Raw genomic sequence first — 20853 nt, forward strand, 5'->3', positions numbered from 1 at the left:
ACTGTGACACCCCCCCTCCCACTCTGTCCTGACAGGCCCTGCACCCTACCAAGCCTGCCTAAGGTTAGAAAAGGGTTTCCCGAACATCCAGCCTTTCAAAAACATCAGACGTTCACAATTTCCCTTTATTCTAAGAGGTACCCAGATGTGCCCTCACTCCCCCACTTTCCATTTGAAGTGCCCTTAATCCCTGCCTGCACTGTCCCCCTACCCCCACCATGCCCAAGGACAAAGGCAGTCCCCAGACCCAAGTCCACAGCCACCCAGTTCTGGTGTTTTGGACCATAAGCACCTTTCCTTAGCTCGCTGATTCCCAGAGTCAGTCATAGGGATGGCCCAGGCATCTGTCAGAAATCATTCCCAGAGCCCACCCAAGACCTAGAGAGTCCACCTCCACAGAAGGATTCGAGCAGGGATAATCCTTACCAGGCAAACTGGACAGACCATCTCTGCCACCAAGAGCCTAAGACTTGCCCCTCCTGATCCCCAAGGGCAGGTTTATCAGAGTAAGAATGCCATTGCGGGGCCTACCTAGTGGCACAAGGGGTTAAGACACAACCTATGAAGGCTACCTGCAGCAGCTGCAGTACAAGCATTAGATCCCCGGCCAGGGAGCAACCCACATGACACAGCAGAGCTCTCCTGACTCGCCCGCTGCTCCCCTCAGCAGTGTGTTCAGTCAGTCTGCCTGTTCTGTTCCCCACTCTGTCTCTGGTGAATCCTCTCACCCCCCCTGCCCCCCTACACACACCTCTGGCCTGTACCCCTGTTCTTGTATGCATAAATAAATCTTTAAAAAAATATGTAGAAAATAAGCTTTTAGGAAAAGAAAAAAAAGAATGCCATTGCAAGGCCTCCCTGGTGGCCTAGGGGTTAAGCCTCAGCACTATCACTCTACAGCCTGAGTTCAATCCCCCACTAGGGAGCTAACCCACATGGCACAGACCTCTCCTGTCTCACCCGCTGCTCCCCTCAGCAGTGTATTTGGTGAATCCACCTGTTCCGCCCCCCACTCTGTCTCTGGTGAATCCTCTCACCCCCCTGCACCTCTGGCCCCAGTTCTTCTATGCAAAAAAAAAAAAAAAGCCATCACAGAGTGATGAGAAGGCAGGGCAAAACACTTGTGAAACACTCCAGCAACATGTAATTCTACGATTACACTAACCCTGAATTTCTCTTAGAGCAGACTAGGGGAAAAAATAAAACAAAACAAAACAGGAATGGAGTTCTGGCTCCTTTCATCCAGTCTGAGCACATCCTATAAGGTTATTTTTTCCACATGCTGTGACTCCAGCGCAGGGGCCTGGGTATAAAGGGCTGGTCAGGATCAGGAGCTGGCACCCAGGCTGCAGGTCAGATTGGTCCCCTGGATCTCCCAGCAGGCGATCCTGAGAGGCGACTGCTGAGTTTGCAACAGTTGAGTCTTTTCCTTGGAACTGCAGTTTCCTGAGTCAAGAATCCTGTCTTTTGTTCGTGTATCTCTCACCCAGGTAAAGTTGCAAACCTTGGCCAAGCAAGAGCAAAACAAGCCACCCAGAGAAAGGAAAGAGGCCTCAAAGATGCTTATTTGTGAAATAAAAGTATAGCCTAGAAAACCTAACCTCTACACACACACAAATACATTAGTATTTGCTCCCATCTGCCTCTCAGGATAATGTATGGTCAGTCTCTGGGGAAACTGAAGTAGACCCATTCTCCATCTTAAAAAAATTAGGTAAGTAGCCCAAGATCACAAGGCAAGCAGCACCAAAGGCCGGGCCTGATCAGTTGAGCCTTCCCTCAACACTAGAAAAGGACCTATAACTTCTGGAAGGTCCAGGCCCAACATTTCTTGGAGCGTCCAGAAATTCCAATTCAGGGGCAGGGAACAGATAATCTTTTTTTTTAAAAAAAGATTTATTTTGCTTATTAATGCATACAAGAACTGGGGTGTAGGCGGGGGGGGGGAGTGAGCGGATTCACCAGAGACAGAGTGATTTGTTTGGTTGCTTGCTTGACTGGTAACAGTCAGTTGGTAAAAGATCAGGGAAGGAATTTTTTTTGGTAGTTAGAAACTGAGCAAAAGAGGAGAATCGACTGAAATACACTACTGAGGGGAGCAGAGGACAAGCCAGGCAGGAAAAGTCTGCTGCACCATGTGGGTCAGCTCCCTGGCCTGGATCAAACTAGTGCTGCAGACAGAGTGATAATGCTGAGACTTAACCCCTCACACCACCAGGGAGGCCCCAGCAGGTGATCTTTATAAAGCACACCTGGGAACCATCCTGCTAGATCTGGTAACAACCACCTGAAAGTGATTCGAAGAGTATGGGCTTGGGGTTTCCTTATTCAATAGTCTTAGGTAGTTTTCAGAATGCGTAAGGTTTCACCTTTTTTTTTAATTAAGCAAAATTAAGTCCTGAAACCTCAGTTAGCAACTACCAAAAAAAAATTCCTTCCCTGATCTTTACCAACTGACTGCTACCAGTCAAGCAACCAACCAAAGAAATCACATGATTCATAAATTAACTGACAACATGTTTGGAATGATTTTTTTTTTTTTTTTTTGTGGGACCCTCACCGGTGACTGGGGATCGAACTGGCGCTGCAGAGGCTGCGGGCAGCCTCACAACCCAGCGCTCAACCACTGCACCACCAGGGGAGGCCCTGGAGTATTCTTTAAATAATTGGAGAAGGGCCTCCTCTGGTGGCGCAGTACTTGAGCACTGGATAGCGACAGCCTCTGCAGCACCAGTTTGATCCCCAGCCACCGGCAAGGGTCCCACACACAAAATAAATAAATAAATAAATAATTGGAGAAAGGGCTGGGAGAGACAGAGATGAAACAAAATCAGTTATGTGTTAACTACTACATCCAGGCAATGGGTACATAGAGCTTCACTCTTTCTCAAATGTGTGTAATCTAATATTATGACAAAAACTAAAACTCAGAAGTCATCTGAAAGATTTTCACTCTTCTTAGGCCTTAGATTGGCATTTTCTGCAATGTTCCCCTGAGACATCGATAGCACTTACAGCTCCATACCTTTACACAAGCCATTCCCTACACCAGACAGGCCACTACACAAAGTAAAGAACTACTCTTGACCTTCTCAGCTCAAATACTCTCCTCAATGAAGCCCTCCCAGCTTCATCCACACACTTAACTCACACTCCTCCTCCTCCACAGCAGTACCAGATGTTCTCCCACCTCTCACCTCCTCAGATAAACTGTAATGGTTTGCTGGATTATCACCTCACTAGGCCAGGTAAGAATCATTAAACCAGGTGTAACAACGCCCACTGCTTCAGAATCATTAGAGGTTCTATTACAAATGCACAGCCCTACTCGGAAACCCTATGCATAGTCCTGGAGGTTACGTGACTTTCAAAATCAGAGCACTCCATTCTGGTGTCAGACGATGAAGATGGTTGCAAACCTTAAGAAAAAATTTTTTTAAATTATTGAATTGTATACTTTCAAAGCGTGAGTTTATTAAATAAATTAAAAATTAGACCATCCCAGAAAAAGGGACCTTGTGATCCACATCCAGGGTGGAAAGAGACTCCACTCTCATCCCAAAAGATTCTAACAAAGCAACAGATGCCTGGCTGGCCAGGTCATCCAGATGTGCTTCAAGGAACCCATCAAACAAAGTACCAACCCTGGTTTCCCACTCCCCGCCCCCAGCACACACAACTGACTAGAATTCAATAACACAGCCAAGCTGCCCCAGGAGACTCTCAGGGAGCTGTGCCTGCTGGTCCTTCATTCCTATCACCAGTCTGCAGGTGGACAGGGGAGTTCTCCCCTTCACTCAAGGGGCCCCAGGAATCACTTCTTTGTCAAATTCACTTCAAATAACGATAAACTGTCAGCATCCGCAGCCATCCCTCCACCTACCCAGGCCCACCAATCCCAGGCCCACCAATCCCGTGCCCCTAAGACTTACTATGAAGTGTGTTCAACAGCCTGAGGCGCCAATGTTCGAAACACAAGCACACATAAAGGTAGGCCAGAGGTAACAAAAAGAATACACTATTCAGAGTCCAGACCCTCCACATCCTGGTCTGCAGAGAAAATATCTTGCACCACTTTACAGGCACTCAGTGGGATTATCCATCCCACCATATTTGTGGAGCATTGGGGAAGGAAGTTCAAGCTAAGTCACAAGTCCCCCCGTGAAATGCTTTTTCCTCCACTACCCCCCAAGTCACAAAGCAAGCAGGCGCAGAGAAAAGTAAGCTGGAATGACACCGAGGTTTCTGAGGATGAGGGAGAAATGGACAAGGAGAGGGTATGTCTCGGAAAAACAGGGACATGGGGAAGGAACTGGAGGCCTCCAAGAGGAGCTGAAAACTGGGGATTGAGAGCCAGAGAAGAACTCTGGCGATCAGGAATGAGGGGCTGGGAAAGGGATGGAAAACCGAAAAGGGAGAGATCTCTTGCCTTCGACAGGATAAAGACCTGGGGGACGGGATGGAGTAAGAACAGGAAACCGGTAAGGCCAGCGTCGGGATGGGAAGGAAGAGGCAAGGCCGAGACCACGGTCGGACAAGAAGGCCCAAGCCCGGCGACGCCAAGATTGGGGTGGAAAGCACCGAGCGGGGCGGGGGTCTGGGAGGGAAGCTAGGGCCCGGCCGAGGTCGTGATGGAAAGGACGCAGGGGGACCGGGGTTGGGATGAGAGCGGCCGAGCCGAGGCCGCCGGGCAGAGAGGAAAGCAGAGAGCGGCGCTGGCCGTACCTCTCCGAAGCTGGCCATGTCGAGGGCGGGCCAAGCCAAAAGCGCCCGAGCCGCAACCCGGAGACCGCCCGCCTGGGCGGCCAGGGATGCTCAAAGCCGGCGCGTCCGCGATTCCACAGACACCCCGGCAGGGGGCGGGGCCGCCCGCCACTTCCGGCGCCTGCCGAACGCACTTCCGCTCGCCCGTAGTCGTGCCGCGCGCTGACGCCATGTTGGGTGCGGCACCGCCGTAGGCACTCGGAGTGCGGGGTGAGCCTGGCAGGGTCCCAAGGCGCCCGCGCTGCCTCCCTGACCTCGTCTCTGTGTCTCCGGCCCTCTGCACGCGCCTTTCCAGTCGCTCTGGCTTTCTCCTGCCTGCCCGGCGCTCGTCTGCCTCCAGGCGTTTGCATCTGCTGTTCAGATGCCTGCAGTGTTCAAACACCACATTGTTGGAGAGCCACTCCTGACTCCCATGCAGAAAATAGCATCACCTTCTGCCCATTGTCACATACACATCCCTAAACTTGCCCTTCAGCCTGCGTTATTTTTCTCCATAACTCTGCACCATTTGACCTATGGAGCCAAAGGGGCAGGGGGCGGACGGGGGTGCTGCCCCAATAAAACGGAAGGCAGCAACAGGATTTCTCATAGCTGGGATGAACCTGTATGTAGTAGACACTGAAAGTATTTGCCGGGGAAATACACGAATGATACACCCTCTCATAACCCTTCACAGGTAACAGTCATTGACACTAAGTCCTCAATGTCACTGATAAGTTTTTGGAAACTGCAATTTGAAGCAAAATAATGTATAAGGAAAAGCACTAATAACACCCTTCCATCAATTTCTGCTCAGATTTTTTTTTTTTAAGATTTATGTATTTATTTATACAAGCACTGGGTACAGTCAGAAGGGCGGAAGGGTGAGAGAATTCACCAGAGCCAGAGCGGGGAGCAGAACAGGCAGACTGACAAAACACACTGCTGAGGGGAGCAGCAGGCGGCAGGAGAGGTCTGCCCGCCATGCAGGACCCTCCTCTGGTGGCAGGGGAGCAGCCGGGGATCGAACCGGTGCCGCAGAGGCTGCGGGCAGCTTCGCAACCCAGCGCTCAACCGCTGCGCCACCGGGGAGGCCCTGCATAAATAAATAAATGAAAATCATTTTAATAAAAAAAAGTACCACTACTGGGGTGGCTTAAACAACAGAAATTTATTCTCTCCCACTTCTGGAGGATGGAAATTTGAAATGAGATGTTGGTTGACTGGGCCATGCACCATACAAAGGCTCTCCTTGCTCCTTCCCAGCCTTTGGTGGTTGCCAGCAATCCTTGAGTACTTGGAGCTCTTTGTGGAGTTGCATCATTCCAAGTTCTGTGTCTGTCTTCATGGGGTTCTTCTGTGTGTGTGTGTGTGTATGTGTGTGCGCCTGTGTGCGCCTCTCCTCTTATAAAGACACCAGTCATGTTTAACTTGGGACCCACCTTAAGACAGAATGACCTCATCTTAAAGACTAATGACATCTGCAAAGGCCTGATTTCCAAATAAGGTCACAGTCTGAGGTTCCAGGTGGGCAAGACTCTTTGGAGGACACTATTCAACCCAGAACATCAAGTTTCAGGTAACACCCTCCCTGGGCCTCATTTCCCTCCCACCTCATAGGGTGGAGTCAATTACTAGTATCAAGAGGCCTCTGTAAGCTCCTACTGTGGGTGGACCATTGTGGGGCAGGCCCAGCCCTTGCCCCTGGTTTAATCAACAGTAAGTATAATGTCAGGCATAACAAACTTGAGTGTTAATGGAGGTTCCCATATATCCGTGGAGCCCCAATGATGGTACCATGTTCTGACCCAGGCAGCATTCAGGGGGCCTTCACAGAGACCCAGGTGTCTCCTGCAGTCTTCCTGACTGACTGGTCCACTCCTTCCCCCCAATAATCTGTTATCAGTTATGTTTTCCATAGTGGTGAACTTGTTTCTTTTCTGTTCCCCATAAAAATATGCCATGGTAGGCAACTCTCCTCCCCGGCCGCTTGCGACTATGCAGGTGTCTCCTTTTTTCCTTTACCCCAATAAATCTTGTCCTTTTAAAATGTTAAAAAAGAGGGCCTCCCCAGTGGCGCAGCGGTTGAGCGCTGGGTTGCGATGCTGCCTGCGGCCTCTGCAGCGCCGGTTCGATCCCCGGCTGCTCCCCGGCCACCAGAGGAGGGTCCCACATGGCGCGCAGACCTCTCCTGCCACCCGCTGCTCCCCTCAGCAGTGTACTTCGTTCGGTTCTTCTGCCTGCTCTGCTCCCCGCTCTGGCTCTGGTGAATTCTCTCACCCTCCCGCGCTTCTGACTGTACCCAGTGCATGTATAAACAAAACAAACAAACAAATAAATAAATAAATAAAAACATGCCTCTATTAAAAAATAAATAAATAAATAAATAAATAAATAAATAAAATGTTAAAGAAGAAAAAGGGCCTCTCTGGTAGCCTACGAATTAAGCCTCAGCTATCACCCTATGGCCTGAGTTCAATCCCCAGCCAGGGAGGTGACCCAGGTGCAGCAGACCTTTCCTGACTTGCCTGCTGCTCCCCTCAGCAGTGTATTTCAGTCAGTCCACTGTTCTGCTCCCCACTCTGTCACTGGTGAATCCTCTCAAACTCCCCAACCCCCCACAAAAATAAAGATAAACACTTAAATAAAATAAAATGTAAAAATATATAAAACAAATATGGCTGGGGGGGTCTTGATAAACATCTGTCAAATAAATGATTGATTTAACAAGATAATGCAGGTCCAGCACAGAGGAATGATTCAGCAAATGGAAGCTGTAGCCCAACTACTATCATTTATTCTAATCAGGAAGAAGTCCCACATTTCATAGGCACCCCAATTCTGAGGACCATTTAAATTGGAAACCGCTGAGTATTGGGCTTAAGGAGACCAGACAGGGAATTGGCTCCCACACTCTCACAGGCCTTCCGAGGTCTAGGTGACACGTCTTCACAATGTCTCCAAAGGTTCATGATCTGAGAGCCCACACCTGGGGTACTGGCCTGGGCCAGCTCTGAGCACTTCACCAAGAGCCCAAGGTAGAATCTGGAAATGATGCAGGTGAAGGCAGGTGGCTCCCCTCATCCTTCCCTCCCCTCCAGTTCATCTAGAAATGGGGTCTGGAGAAAAGGGCAGCTCTTTCCTAATGTAAATGACAGCGGCCACCATTCCCAAGCCACTGGTTTATAACTGACACTTTCCCATTAAATCCATGAGAAATGGCACCAGACGCCCTGGGGAAGACCCTCTTCTCACACATTCTTGTACAAGAGGACACAGGTGAGTAGCAATACTGGAATTTAAGCCCACTTTGTCTCTGTTTCAGAACCCAGGGCAGAGTGAGCCCTCCAGTCTAGCCTCCCTAACTGCACTGCAGGAAAGAGAAAACCTCCAGGTGGTAGGAGGATGTGGAGAGGGGTAGCTGGATCCTGTGAAAATGGTCAAGGTGGGGACAGGACCTTGCTGACGCCCACTAGGAAAGCCTTTTCAGATGCTCTTTCTGTTCCAGACATAGCGCCCCCCCACACACACACACAAAGTGTTCCCCCTCTCCACCTTCCAGAGTGCTTCGTTCCACCAGAAGCCCTGCCTTCCCTAAGCTACTCCCACTGCAGCCACCCAATCCGAATGACCTTTTAAATCTGCACATCTTGAGGATGTCCACACACAATCCTGCATGGAGAGGTTTATAACAGCTTTATTCATAACTGCCGACACTTGGAAGCCTCCAAGATGCCCTTCAGTGGGTGAACCCTGACAAAGGAATATTATTCGGCTGTAAAAAGAAATGAGCTTTCAGCCAGGAGAAGACACAGAGGAGCCTTCAATGCATATTACTAAGTAAAAGAAGTCAGTTTGAAAAGGCTACACACTGCAGGATTCCAATTCTGTGACATTCTGGAATAGGCAAAACTACAGAGACAGTAAAAAGACTAAAATTTGCCAGGGGTGAGCGGGGGAGATGAACAGGTGGCGCACAGAGGAATCTTAGGGCAGTGAAGCTGCTCTCTACGTCTCTATAAAGGGAACGTACCTGTTATTATCCATTTGTCCAAAGCCATGGAATGTACAACACAAAGAATGAACCCTGGGCCTCCCTGGTGGCACAAGGGGTTAAAACACAACCTATGAAGCTATCCGCAGCTTCTGCAGCACGAGTTCGATCCCTGGCCAGAGAGCTATCCACATGGTGCAGCAGACCTCTCCTGTTTTGCCTGCTGCTCCCCTCAGCAGTGTATTTGAGTAGATCAGCCTGTTCTGCTCCCCACTCTGTCTCTGGTGAATCCTCTCACCCCCTGAACCTCTGGCCTATACACCAGTTGTGTGCATAAATAAATAAATCTTTAAAAAAAAATAGCCACTTGGTATTATGTGGCCCCTGCAAGGGACAGCAATGCAGGACTGTAATCTCCATGAGGGCAAGGGCAATGTCTCCGTGTCCCTGCTGTATCCCCAGTCCCAGCACTGTGTGGCTACTCAGAATATATATTGAACGCAGAATAAATGACAACACCAACCACTGGCAAGGTGGCAGGAGTATGAGTGACTCCAGCCCTGGTGTCCCTTGCCTGCTTCCAGGCCAGAATGTGTGTTTGCATCCTGATACTGCCATCTCAGTGCTGCTTTACCCTAGAGCCTCAGTTTCTCCCAAGGATGACAATCGCCCTGTGACAGAAGGCTTGCTCTGGCCCCAGCGTGACAGTAGGTGTGTCCAGGTATCCCCACCTCGGGGCTCCAGGAATAAGCCAGATAAGGGGAGGACTAGAGTTCCAAACCCCTGCATTTTGCAGAATGTCCTAGCCGCTCAGAAAGGTCTTTTGGGTTCTATAAAGGCAGGGGGTACTTTGCAGAGGAGGAAGATGTTCCTTAAAAGGGTGACCCTCGGGGCCTCCCTGATGGCGCAAGGGGTTAAGCACCACACTATGAAGCAATTCACAGCCTCTGCAGCACGAGTTCGATCCCCAGCCGGCCAGGGAGCAACCCACATGGCGCAGCAGACCTCTCCTGTCTTGCCCGCTGCTCCCCTCAGCAGTGTATTTCACTCAGTCTGCCTGTTCTGTTCCCCACTCTGTCTCTGGTGAATCCTCTCAACCCCCACAACTCTGGCCTGTACCCCAGCTCTTGTATGCATAAATAAATTAATCTTTAAAAAAAAAAAAAGGTGATCCTCCCATGTTTATAGCTGCCTCATGGGGGAGCCAGTCACCTGTGCTGCCAGGCCAGGGGGAGGGCAAGCCGCAGAGAGGGCAGGTGGCAGGGGCCCTGGGGTCTTGGCAGGGTGCTAATTCTGCATTTGTGTGAAAAAAAAAATTTTTTTTTCCATGGTTTTCCACCATGATGAATCTGACCCTGATCTGTCCTAGAGACAGTGACCAGGTTTTGTAGGCATCACAGTCAAACCCCAGCTTCCTCCCATGAGGTGGGTTTCCCTGGAATCAGTCACCTGTCCTGGAGCCTCAGGTTTCCACTGTCAGATGCATACAGGACAAGACAGGAGCTATGTGGCGTCCTCTGGCTTAGCCCAGTGGGGACGGGTCAGGGCCTTCACTCTGGGCCAGGTATTCACAGTCACCTCAGCTGTAGGCCAGGAGAGAAGGAACAAAGCCTAAAAGACTTTCAAGGCCAGTTGTGTGTCTTGGCTACACTTCTGAAGCCTTTCAAAGCAAAGAATGATTAGCACCTGTTCACACCACCCAGCTCTCCTGTGTTGCCACTGATGTTTCCACAGCTCAGATAGGACTTGGCCTCCAAATTCACATAGGGAGCAGTGGTCCGACCATGCTCCCATTCTGCCCTGGGGTGATCTCCAGGTCTCCAGTCAATCCACCCCACAGTCTGAGACACCACTCCACGCTCCCCCCCTCCCCCAACTCCACCTGCCTGAGGGACTCTTGTCCAGCTTCCAGGGCCAACTTGGGCCTCCCTCCCATGGGCCACCATCTGCAGCTCCCCTCTCTCCATTCCCCTCCCCCCCCCCCCAGTTTATTAACCTTCATTGTGTTTTTGGTTGTTAAAGTCAAAATGATTTTTAGAACTGTTAAGTTTCTTATTGAGGTATTGATAAATTTTGATGTGTACGCCAGGAAACCATCACGTCACACAGACTCTGCTTATTAGCACACCCGATGGCTCGTCAAATGACTTTGCCTACGTATTTGTCATTCTTCCCATTAAACCAGGCATCTCGCCCCTGCAGCAAACACATCTGGTTTCTTCTCCAATGTACCCCCAGCCCTGGTGAACGCCTGGCACACAGTGGTTGGATGAATGAAGGAGCAATGGAGGGAGGCGGGAAGGGGAGTCCGTTTTCCACTGACAGCTCCTCCAGGGCACGTCTGTTCCCAGATCACCTCAGTGGCCTCAGGCCCAGCACACATGGACAGTCAAGGCCTGTGCAATAAGTGACACTGCCTCCAGTTCCCAGGGGGCAGGGCTCCCCATCACTCCTACCTTGACCACAGAGCTGGAAGTGGCCTGGAAGGGACTTTCAAACCTGCCTTCTTAGGCCCTGAGGTGAGGGACAGAGCCAGGACTCTAGGGAGAGTGCTGCTCCCCAGGGCACCCTGTGCACCTATGTTCTAAACCAGTTAAATCTGTCAGTGTTGGAGGGGGGCAGGGGTGCTGCCAAACTGGGTGCCCCAGTTTGGTTTTGAAAGCCTTCATGTGGTCTTACAAAAGTCATCTACCTAAAGAGCTAATAACCTTGCACTAATTGTACAAGTGTTAAGCCTTCAAAATTGAATCTACTGGCTTTCTCTCTCACCACCTCTGGAGATGTGGGGTTATCCTTCATGAAGGGGCCCTCCCACCCTCATTCCCGCTGGTGTTAATCACAGCTTCTAGCAGAGGAAAGGTCAGGCTTGGATTTTTTCTTCCCTGCAAAAGCAAACCAGAAGCTACCTGCAGCACCAGGCAGACCCTGCCCTCCAGAAGCTTGACTGCCAACCTTGCTAGGTCTTGAGACTCTGGGGAGCAGAGCAGAGCAAACCAGCTGGCAGCACTGTGCAAAGGCACAGGCAGCTCCCAGGCGGAGTCCCCCCATCCCACCCAGAGCCTTCTTTGACAACCCTAACTTCCCCTCACTCACAATGTGGGGGTGGGAATTACTTTAGGTGGGCTAGCACCTAGAGGCCACACCCTCAGCCCCAGGGCTCAAGGAAATATAGCAATAATAGTGAAGGTGAGGTGGAGAGGTATGTGGCCTGAAAGCACCCATTTTCTCAGTCCCCCCCTTCCAAGGACACAAGTGACCCATCTGTCAGAAAGTCCCCACTCTATACAAAGACACCCACCAAACCCCATGGACCACCAGATACCCCTAAACCAAACAGCCAGGTCTCCCATTCCCCTGATGCATCTGTATCTCAGAACCCAGTGAGAAATTAGAGTACCTGGGAGATAGGCCCAAAGCCTGGCCAGGATCAGCAGTTCCTCCCAACCCCTGACTGCATTATCAGGGTGAACACCAACTTGAATTCCCCCAAACTACCCCTCTTCCCCAGCACCCAATAAACCCAACAATGCCTCAAAAGCCATGCCTCATTTCTTTATGTGCACTTTATTGAACTGGTCTCAATGGTCTCAAGTCAGTGTACAGGTAAGCCCTGGCTGCCTCCGCACCTCACACTTCCTAAAGAGGCTATAAAAGGGGCCAGGGGGACAAAAGGGGCCAGGATGATTGACCATCCAAAATAAAAACAAAACAACAAGTATTAAGGCGAAGATTAAAAAAAATTTGGGTTACATAATTTACACAAAAGCAATGCCATACCAGCCTCCTGATGCATGGACTTGGGTGAGGACTGGCCCTGTTTAGGTACAACTGGGGAAGCCTCTAGGAAGGCAAGGGACTTCTTGTAACAATGTATCAAGGATATTTGGAATGACTTTAAAAAAAAACTATACAATCAAAGTCCTCAGCCACATTGTAGAACTTGGAGGGATGTTCTTATCATTATCATCAGGGTATGCTGTCACCCTCACCATTCCAGTTTTGAAATCCTGAGTCAAGCGCCAGAACAAAATTCATTAAAAAAAAAAAAAAAAAAAAAAAAACAAACCGAAAAGCAAAAAACAAATAAAGCCATGCCAATTTCATCTTGTTTTCTGCTGCAAGTTAGGTTTTCTCAAGAAAGGGTGTAACGCAACTAAGTAACAGTCCGCCTAGAAGCATTTGCGGTGGACAATGGAAGGACCAGACTCATCGTACTCCTGCTTGCTGATCCACATCTGCTGGAAGGTGGACAGCGAGGCCAGGATGGAGCCACCGATCCACACAGAGTATTTGCGCTCAGGGGGCGCGATGATCTGGGGAGAGAAGAGACAATTAGCATCAAGACCGTCAACAGTGGTTTGCCTCAACAACCAACCAAGCCCCCAGAGGTAAGCTCAGGCTGGGCAGACATTCACCTTAATCTTCATCGTGCTGGGAGCAAGGGCAGTGATCTCCTTCTGCATTCTGTCAGCAATGCCAGGGTACATGGTGGTCCCACCAGACAGCACTGTGTTGGCATAGAGGTCCTTACGGATGTCAACATCACACTTCATGATTGAGTTGAAGGTAGTTTCATGGATGCCACAGGATTCCATGCCTGAGGGAAAACAAAAGTCAGACTTAGCTTCCAGTGTGCCACATGGGACCTTGAAGCAGAGCAGGGGGACAGAAAGGGTGGCTTACTTACCCAGGAAAGAGGGCTGGAAGAGCGCCTCGGGGCAGCGGAATCGCTCATTGCCAATGGTGATGACCTGACCATCAGGCAGCTCGTAGCTCTTCTCCAGAGAAGAGCTCGACGCTGCAGTGGCCATCTCTTGCTCGAAGTCCAGGGCAACGTAACAGAGCTTCTCCTTGATGTCACGTACGATTTCCCGTTCAGCCGTGGTGGTGAAGCTGTAGCCACGCTCCGTGAGGATCTTCATGAGGTAGTCCGTCAGGTCCCGGCCAGCCAGGTCCAGACGCAGGATGGCGTGGGGGAGGGCATACCCCTCGTAGATGGGCACAGTGTGGGTGACCCCGTCACCGGAGTCCATCACGATACCAGTGGTACGGCCAGAGGCGTACAGGGACAGCACAGCCTGGATGGCCACGTACATGGCTGGAGTGTTGAAGGTCTCAAACATGATCTGTGGAAAGAACAGGATGACGTCATGCTTGGGAAGCCACCAAAGGCAGTCAGGCCAGACTGGGGACATGCAGAAAGTGCAAGGAACACAGCTAAGTGTGCTGGGGATCCTGGGACAGGGAGTCACTTCAGACCTATTGTGCACCTACTGAATACACACTCCAAGGCCATTTTTACACCAGTCTCACTGGTTTTGTCACACGAGCCAATGTTAGTACCTACACTCACAACACTTTATGCTTTAAAATACCTAGTCAGAAAAGCAAACACAAGAAAGATTCCATCTGGAAAAAGCAAATAGAACCTGCAGAGTTCCAAAGGAGACTCAGGTCAGAGAAGAAAGTCCTAGAGAATGGCAGAAGAAAGAACAAATGAGAAAGGGCGTGGCACAGGAAGGCAAGAGAAAGGCTGGCTGTCCATGGAAAGCTAGTGGAACACTGACCTGGGTCATCTTCTCACGGTTGGCCTTGGGGTTCAGGGGGGCCTCAGTCAGCAACACAGGGTGCTCCTCAGGGGCCACACGCAGTTCATTGTAGAAAGTGTGGTGCCAGATCTTCTCCATGTCATCCCAATTGGTGACAATGCCGTGCTCGATGGGATACTTCAGGGTCAGAATGCCCCTCTTGCTCTGGGCCTCATCACCCACGTAGGAGTCCTTCTGGCCCATGCCCACCATCACACCCTGCGGGGAACAAGCAGAGCACCCTCAGCATGAAGTAGGAACATCACCCAGGAAGTTAGAGCTTCTCCACCAGCTGCCGAGAGGCCCCACCCACCAAAGGAGAACAGAAGCCGGTACTCTACCTGGTGTCGGGGGCGCCCCACAATGGAAGGGAAGACGGCCCGAGGGGCATCGTCGCCCGCGAAGCCGGCCTTGCACATGCCGGAACCATTGTCGACCACGAGCGCAGCGATATCGTCATCCATGGCGAACTGCGAGAGAAGAGTCAGGACTTGAGCTGGGGGTCGGAGTGGCGCCGCCCCCGCCCACTTCCGGCGCGCTGCGCCCGCGGACCGCCAGGGGGCGCCGGCGCGCGACCAGATTGGGGACAAAGGAAGCCAGGCCGGTCGAGTTATTACCATAAAAGGCAAACGCTGGTTGGAGGCGGCCCCGCGCAGCGCGGCAGGAAGCCAGGCCTCCGCCCCCTCCCTACGGGGAGCTGGCCCCGCCCCCGCCTCGTTTAAAAAGCGCCGGGCTGGAGCCGGCGCGCGGCGGCCACACCCGCGGAGCCGGCGCGCGGCAAGGAAATGCGCGCAGGCGCCCTCGCGCCGTGGCGACCCCACCCCTTCCGGCTGGCTGCCCCGCCCTCGGCCCGGCTAAAGGGCCCGGGTCTCAGCGCGCACGCGCGGGCGCACACGCACGCGCACTCGCCTCCCAGCCCCCACCCGCCCCGGCGGCACCGCGAAGCCCACCCACCCTCCCGGCGGGGCCAACTGCCCGCTCGGACAAAAGCCCGGCGCCGCCGGGCCCTCCGTGTTGCCCCGGTTCTCGGTAGCGAGCTGGGGACGGGCGCCCCGAAGTGCTGCCGGGGTGCCCAAGCGAGAGGCGCCCGGGCTCCGCTCCCTGGGCCTGGGCGGCGGGCGGCGCGGCGGGGCCCGGGCCCGCCCTGCCCGGAGGCGAGGGGCGCCGGCGCTCGCCAGCGCGGGCCGGGCCGGGGCCGCCGCGGCCTTACCTGGTGGCGGTGTAGAGCGGCGGAAGGCGCGGGCGAGGGGCCGGAGCTCGCGGAGTGGACGCAGTCTCAACAGTGGCTGCGCGCCGCGCCGCCGGGTTTTATAGGGCGGCGCCGCGGCCGCTCGAGCCATAAAAGGCAACTTTCGGAACAGCGAGCGCTGATTGGCCGCGCGCCGCTCACTCACCGGCCTCGCGGCACAGTGCAGCATTTTTTTACCCCCTCTCCCCTCCTTTTGCAAAAAAAAAAAAGAGAGAGAGAAGAGCTGGGAGAGAGCGAGATTGAGGAAGAGGAGGAGGGAGCTTGGCGTTGGCCGCCCTTGGGTGCTGGGCCGCGGACGGCGCGGGGGAGGGGCGCCCGGGCAGCCACAGGCGCCCGCGTGGTCAGCCCGCGCCCAGCTGCCCTGCGCTCCGTGTGCCCCGCACCGGGACCTTGGGGTGTGGATGTCACTAGGTAGTGGGCACCCCGGGGGGCAGGGGGCAGCATGGCGGGGCGGGGGAGGGCCCTGGCTGCTGTGAGTGCATGCCTGAGCAGCAGGCGGGGGAGGGGTGCCCAGGGGAGTCATCTTCTTTCTTGCCAACCTTAGCGCCCCTACCCTGAAAGCCTGGGGTGGGGTCGGGGGTCGGTGGAGAGGGTTATGGCCCGGGGTGCCCTTCTTGCTAAGTAGGGGACTTTACCACTTAAAGACCTGAGGTTGATGGGTGTGGTGTGACCTGAGGAGTCTGGGGGCGTGTAGTGACTTAACAGTCTCAGGGACAGAGCAGATGGTCGCAGGGGTGCAGGCCACCCCCCACCAGTGGCTGGAAGTTCCCCGTGCAGAGCACTCCAGGCCACCCCTGCTGTAGGCCTGAGGAGAGGTGGGCTCTGGAAAGCAGAGCTACTGTTTCCTTGGAGCCAGGCTGCCTGGTCACACCCAGCCAAGGCCAGCTCTAGGCCGTTAGCCTGTGACCGAGGCAGCTGCCAAGTACTGCTGGCCAGCCAGGCGGGGTGCTCACAGAGCTCTGGGGCTTGGGGCCTACCATCCATTGCCTATCTCTCATGTGTGGCCACAGCTGAACTGCCCTCCTGGACCATCTGGAGGCCACCAAGGACTAGAGAAGGACACGCCATGTGCTGGAGGGAGTGAAGAGGTGGGGCGGCAGGTCAGAGAAGACCTTCTTTCACCCTTTTCTGCCTTGGGTCTCTTCACCAGACATTGGGCAACACTGGACATTGGGTGCTCCGGGTGCTGAGTGGTTTCCCTGCTGGAGAGCTGCTACTGTGGCAGGCAGAGCATGTACCCGGATGATGGCCAGCAGTGATTACTGTGGTACACAGCAGCCCAGGGGCCATGGGGCCCCCAGAGAGTCATCCAGCTCAGCCTCGAGAAGCATGCACCTTCCTGTAGGTGGTGACAAGCTGAATTCCACGTGAAGCGAAACGGGGACGATGGACTAGATAGAGGCCCTGGCCTGTCACCACTGGTCTGTTTCCTGATATCCCAGGGCCTCATAACACACAGTAGGTGCTCATACTTGTGTGTTGACATCAGTGAAAGATTAGTCCATATATGGATATGGAATCTGGCCGAGAAAGAGGCAGCTTGGTCCAGCCCACTGTGGGAGGCTGGTGGCAGGACACTTAGAAGGTCGCAGGGGCCACAAGCAGGTGGGAAGGGATCATTCAGTGCACAACAGAGCTGCAGACTCAGAGTCACAAGCTAATATTCCCAGAGGACTGCCAAGAGCCTTACCACAGCACCCCTGTCTGCTCCTTGCTTCCCTGGGGCCAGGCTGCCCTGGCCCTGGCCTTGTGTCTCTATCTTAGGCTTCTAGCCAGCTGCCTTGGGACTTGACGGCTCTGATTTACTGGGCGAGGGGGCGACACTTTTAGCTTCCTGTGGATTGAAAACTGCTTCTAGCTGTTTGCTGAACTGTGTTAGGTGCTGGAAAGGCTGAGAGCTGGGCTACAGGACAAGGAGGGGAGAGTGGGATTGACTCTAGGCAGCTTCTGTGGTTACAAAGCTGGTGCTGCTACCTCATCTCTTCCCAACTAGGGGCTGGCTAAGGGATAGGAGCACCAGCCCTACCAAAACTCAGGCTAGAACACTTCTGGCCCTCCAATTACAGCAGCAATTTCCTATGCTCTGCATCCTTCAAGGCTCATCCCTACCAGCTCATCCCTATTCAGCAGGCCCCTCCTTGAATAGCTCTTTTAGCACCAGCAACATACACCTACCCATTTGAGACCACTGCACTGGGTTGGCTTTTATAACTCTTGGCCTCCCTCACCAACTGCCAGCTCTTCTAGGCTTTCCCTCCTTCACTTTCACTTCCTCCACTGTACCCACCTCAGGACCCTGCTCTATTGAATGAATAAGTGACTGTCAGGTATCCTCAGGCCTCAGAAAGGACTTGGGACGATGAATGCCTTGGGGGGCTGAGTTGTGGGGAGGGGTGAGCTGAAGAGAGATAGGTTTCAGAGAAGGCAAAGAGGAAGTGCAGCTGGCCTGAGGAAGGGGAGGAGACAAGCCGGAGAGGAAGTGAACAGGTTCTGCACTTGGGAACTTTGCCCTTGCAGGGAGTTTTCAGAAATGTCACATAACCCACAGGAGCCCTTGTCCCAGCTCAGCCAATGGAGACTTCACCTGCCTTTCGGGTACTTTTTCCTCTTGTGCTTCCCCCACCCAGCAAGGCCTCCAGGCCAGGGGACCTTCACAGTGCACACCAGAGGACCACACTCTCTCACCCTTTCCTGGCAGTAACCACCCAGCCACTATGCCCTGGGTGACTGAACCCCACTGCTTCCCTGAAGGCCCCACACTGCCCCTCCCTGGGTAAAGTGTCCCCTGAAGTGTACCCAGGGACTGGGTCCAAAGGCTGTTCCAAAGGCTAAATTCCTGGGCTTCACCTCCCCCCTCAGCACTTATCTCCTGAGACAGAGAGGATAGCCACCAGCCCTTGGTCACACAGCAGGGGGTCCTGGAGCCCCAAGCCTGCTCTCTCCTGCTGCTTTTCTCTTCCCCCTGCCCCCACACCCAATCCCCTGCTCCCAGGGTAGTCTCAAAGATATCTGAGGTCCTGGGAGAGACTGGGTTTGGGGTTCCTCTGCCCCTTTTTTCCTTAGCCTCCAGGGCCGGCTCCTAAGCTTCCCCTTCCAGGAAGCTTGTCATGACTTCCTCCTCAACCACCACAGCTGTAACTTTCTTGTTCTGAGAGGAAGCCACCCAGCCTAGGTCACACAGCAATGGCACAGCAAGGAGCTTAGTCTTCTGGATTACACTATTCCTGCATCCAGCACTTGCACTGACCAGCCAGGCAGGCTTCCAGATCAGAGCAGCACCAGGCTCAGTTTTGAGCACCACCCTAAATAAAGGAGGCATGATCTGCAAGACAGACCTCAAACGAGAGCAAAGAGAACCAGTTCTAATGGCCTGTGAAGCTTTCCTTAGAAAGAAGGGATCTTCTTAAAGGGCTGTCAGGGAAGGCCCTTCTGAGGAGGTGACTACCCACCAGCTGAAGTAGGGCTCAGAGGTGGAAGGCTGGACTGGGTCTGGTATGAGACCAGGGGCCTTGGTCCCCACCCTGGCTCACCTCTAGCCAGAGTCTCTCCCAAGGCTGTTACCAGGCAACCTCTAGCAGCCTCCCACTTGGGCCTCCCCAGCTCCTGATGGAGTCACCCAGGAGAGGGGGATCCCCGCCTCGGGGAAACTGGGAACTTCTGACACTTCTTGGGAGAGTTTTAAAAAATCCTTTCAAATTACCCTCTCTTTCCTATCCCTCAAGGCAGTCAAGGAAAACGACCGCCTCCTGGGGAGTTCCCAGCCTTGCTTATTTGATTTAATTTATCAGAAAGAGAAGATAGATTCCCTTGGCTTCCCCCACACACACACCAGCTGAGCCTTTTTCTTACCTCCAACCCTCTGCTGGGAGGGCTACCTGTCCCCCAGTGAGAAACCGGGGCAACCCAGACCAGACAGACCCCAGTTGGGGCTTAGGGGGAGTGGGCTGGGGTTGCCAGGCCTCACAGGCTTCCCAAAATCCAGGTCAGGGGATTTTTTTTTTTTTTTTTTAATCTTGATTGGCACATGGGTATATAGCATTTCTTTTATTTTTCTTTTTTCTTTTTTTTTTAAGATTTATTTTATTTATATATACAAGAGCTGGGTTGTAGGCCAGAGGTTCAGGGGGTGAGAAGATTCACCAGAGGCAGAGTGGGGAGCAGAACAGGCGGATCTACTGAAATACACTGCTGAGGGGAGTAGCGGGTGAGACAGGAGAGGTCTGCTGCGCCATATGGGTCACCTCCCTGGCTGGGGATTGATTTGGTTCTGCAGTGGCTCCCAATAGCTTGATAGCCTGAGACTTAACCCGTTGCGCCACCAGGGAGGTCCCCATACATTGCATTTCTTAGAAAGTTTTCTGTTTGACAATCCTTAAATTAAATTGTTGAGCTTCATGAAAGGAAATAATGATATTAAGTCTGGGGCATTGGAAGAGTTTTTCTTGAAAAAGAAACTCCAATTTTAACCATACCTTACTGGGCCTCTCTGGTGGCTCAAGGGGTTAAGACACAAACTGTAACGCTGTCCGCAGCCTCTGCAGCACAAGTTCGAGCCCCGGCCAAGGACAAACCCACATGGCGCAGCAGACTTCTCCTGACTCGCCCACTGCTCCCCTCAGCAGTGTACCTCACTTGATCTGCCTGTTCTGTTCCCCATTCTGTCTCTGGTGAATCCTTTAACCCCCCCCCCGCCCCGCATATCTGCATATCTGGCCTGTACCCCAGTTCTTGTGTGTATAGGTGGATAAATCTTTTTTTTTTTAAAGAAATATTTATACAAGCACTGGGTACAGTCAGAAGCGCGGGAGGGTGAGAGGATTCACCAGAGCCAGAGCGGGGAACAGAGCAGGCAGACAGGTGAAATATACTGCTGCGGGGAGCAGCGGGCGGCAGGAGAGGTCTGCGTGCCAAGTGGGACCCTCGCCGGTGGCCAGGGATCGAACTGGCACTGCAGAGGCTGCGGGCAGCTTTGCAACCCAGCGGTCAACTGCTGCACCACCAGGGGAGGCCCTAGGTGGATAAATCTTTTAAAAAAAAAAATTAACCAAACCTTACTGAGTCTGTATGCTAAAATGCTCAAATATAGAACCATTTCAACCTTTTTTCTGTTTTGATGGAATTCCAGTTTTTACTGAGGAGCAGTCTCAGGTACATGACGTGATGAGTCCATATTTGTATACACAGGATGGCAAAATGATCGCCCCAATAAGTCCGGTTAATCTCCATCATCGGCCATGCAGTTACACATTTTTTTTTCTTGTGATGAGAACTTTTAAGAT

General features: G+C 52.7%; 2 protein-coding genes across 3 annotated transcripts in view; both read right to left on the bottom strand.

The window, feature by feature from the left end:
- FBXL18 (F-box and leucine rich repeat protein 18) overlaps nt 1–4880 on the bottom strand; it is a 40276-nt gene extending 35396 nt beyond the window's left edge. The window contains exon 1 of one of the 2 annotated variants that reach the window (XM_037507075.2): nt 4726–4880. In XM_037507075.2, coding sequence (XP_037362972.1) covers nt 4726–4743 — 18 coding nt within the window. In that variant the 5' untranslated portion in view covers nt 4744–4880. The remainder of the gene's footprint in view (nt 1–4725) is intronic. The other variant, XM_037507076.1, reaches the window with a different exon arrangement.
- Nucleotides 4881–12254: 7374 nt separating this feature from the next.
- Nucleotides 12255–15595, bottom strand: ACTB (actin beta). Its single transcript, XM_037507077.2, has 6 exons — nt 15536–15595; nt 14667–14795; nt 14305–14544; nt 13425–13863; nt 13153–13334; nt 12255–13050 (listed from the first exon to the last, which is right to left on the bottom strand). The coding sequence occupies exons 2-6, from the start codon at nt 14787–14789 to the stop codon at nt 12907–12909; spliced, it is 1128 nt and encodes a 375-aa protein (XP_037362974.1). The 5' UTR covers nt 14790–14795; nt 15536–15595; the 3' UTR covers nt 12255–12906.
- Between the last annotated feature and the right edge of the window lie 5258 nt (nt 15596–20853).

This window comes from Talpa occidentalis, unplaced genomic scaffold (assembly GCF_014898055.3).
Source record: "Talpa occidentalis isolate TD23 unplaced genomic scaffold, MPIMG_talOcc4v2.1 talOcc4.12, whole genome shotgun sequence".
Lineage (NCBI taxonomy): Eukaryota > Metazoa > Chordata > Mammalia > Eulipotyphla > Talpidae > Talpa > Talpa occidentalis.

Bases quoted from the DNA above. Each gene is read 5' to 3' on its own strand.
- ACTB (XM_037507077.2), bottom strand. From the start codon at position 14,789: ATGGATGACGATATCGCTGCGCTCGTGGTCGACAATGGTTCCGGCATG. The intron at 14,545-14,666 runs GTAGAGTACCGG...TGTTCCCCGCAG, and splicing joins TGGGGCGCCCCCGACACCAG to GGTGTGATGGTGGGCATGGG. The intron at 13,864-14,304 runs GTCAGTGTTCCA...TTCTTTCCACAG, and splicing joins ACCGTGAGAAGATGACCCAG to ATCATGTTTGAGACCTTCAA.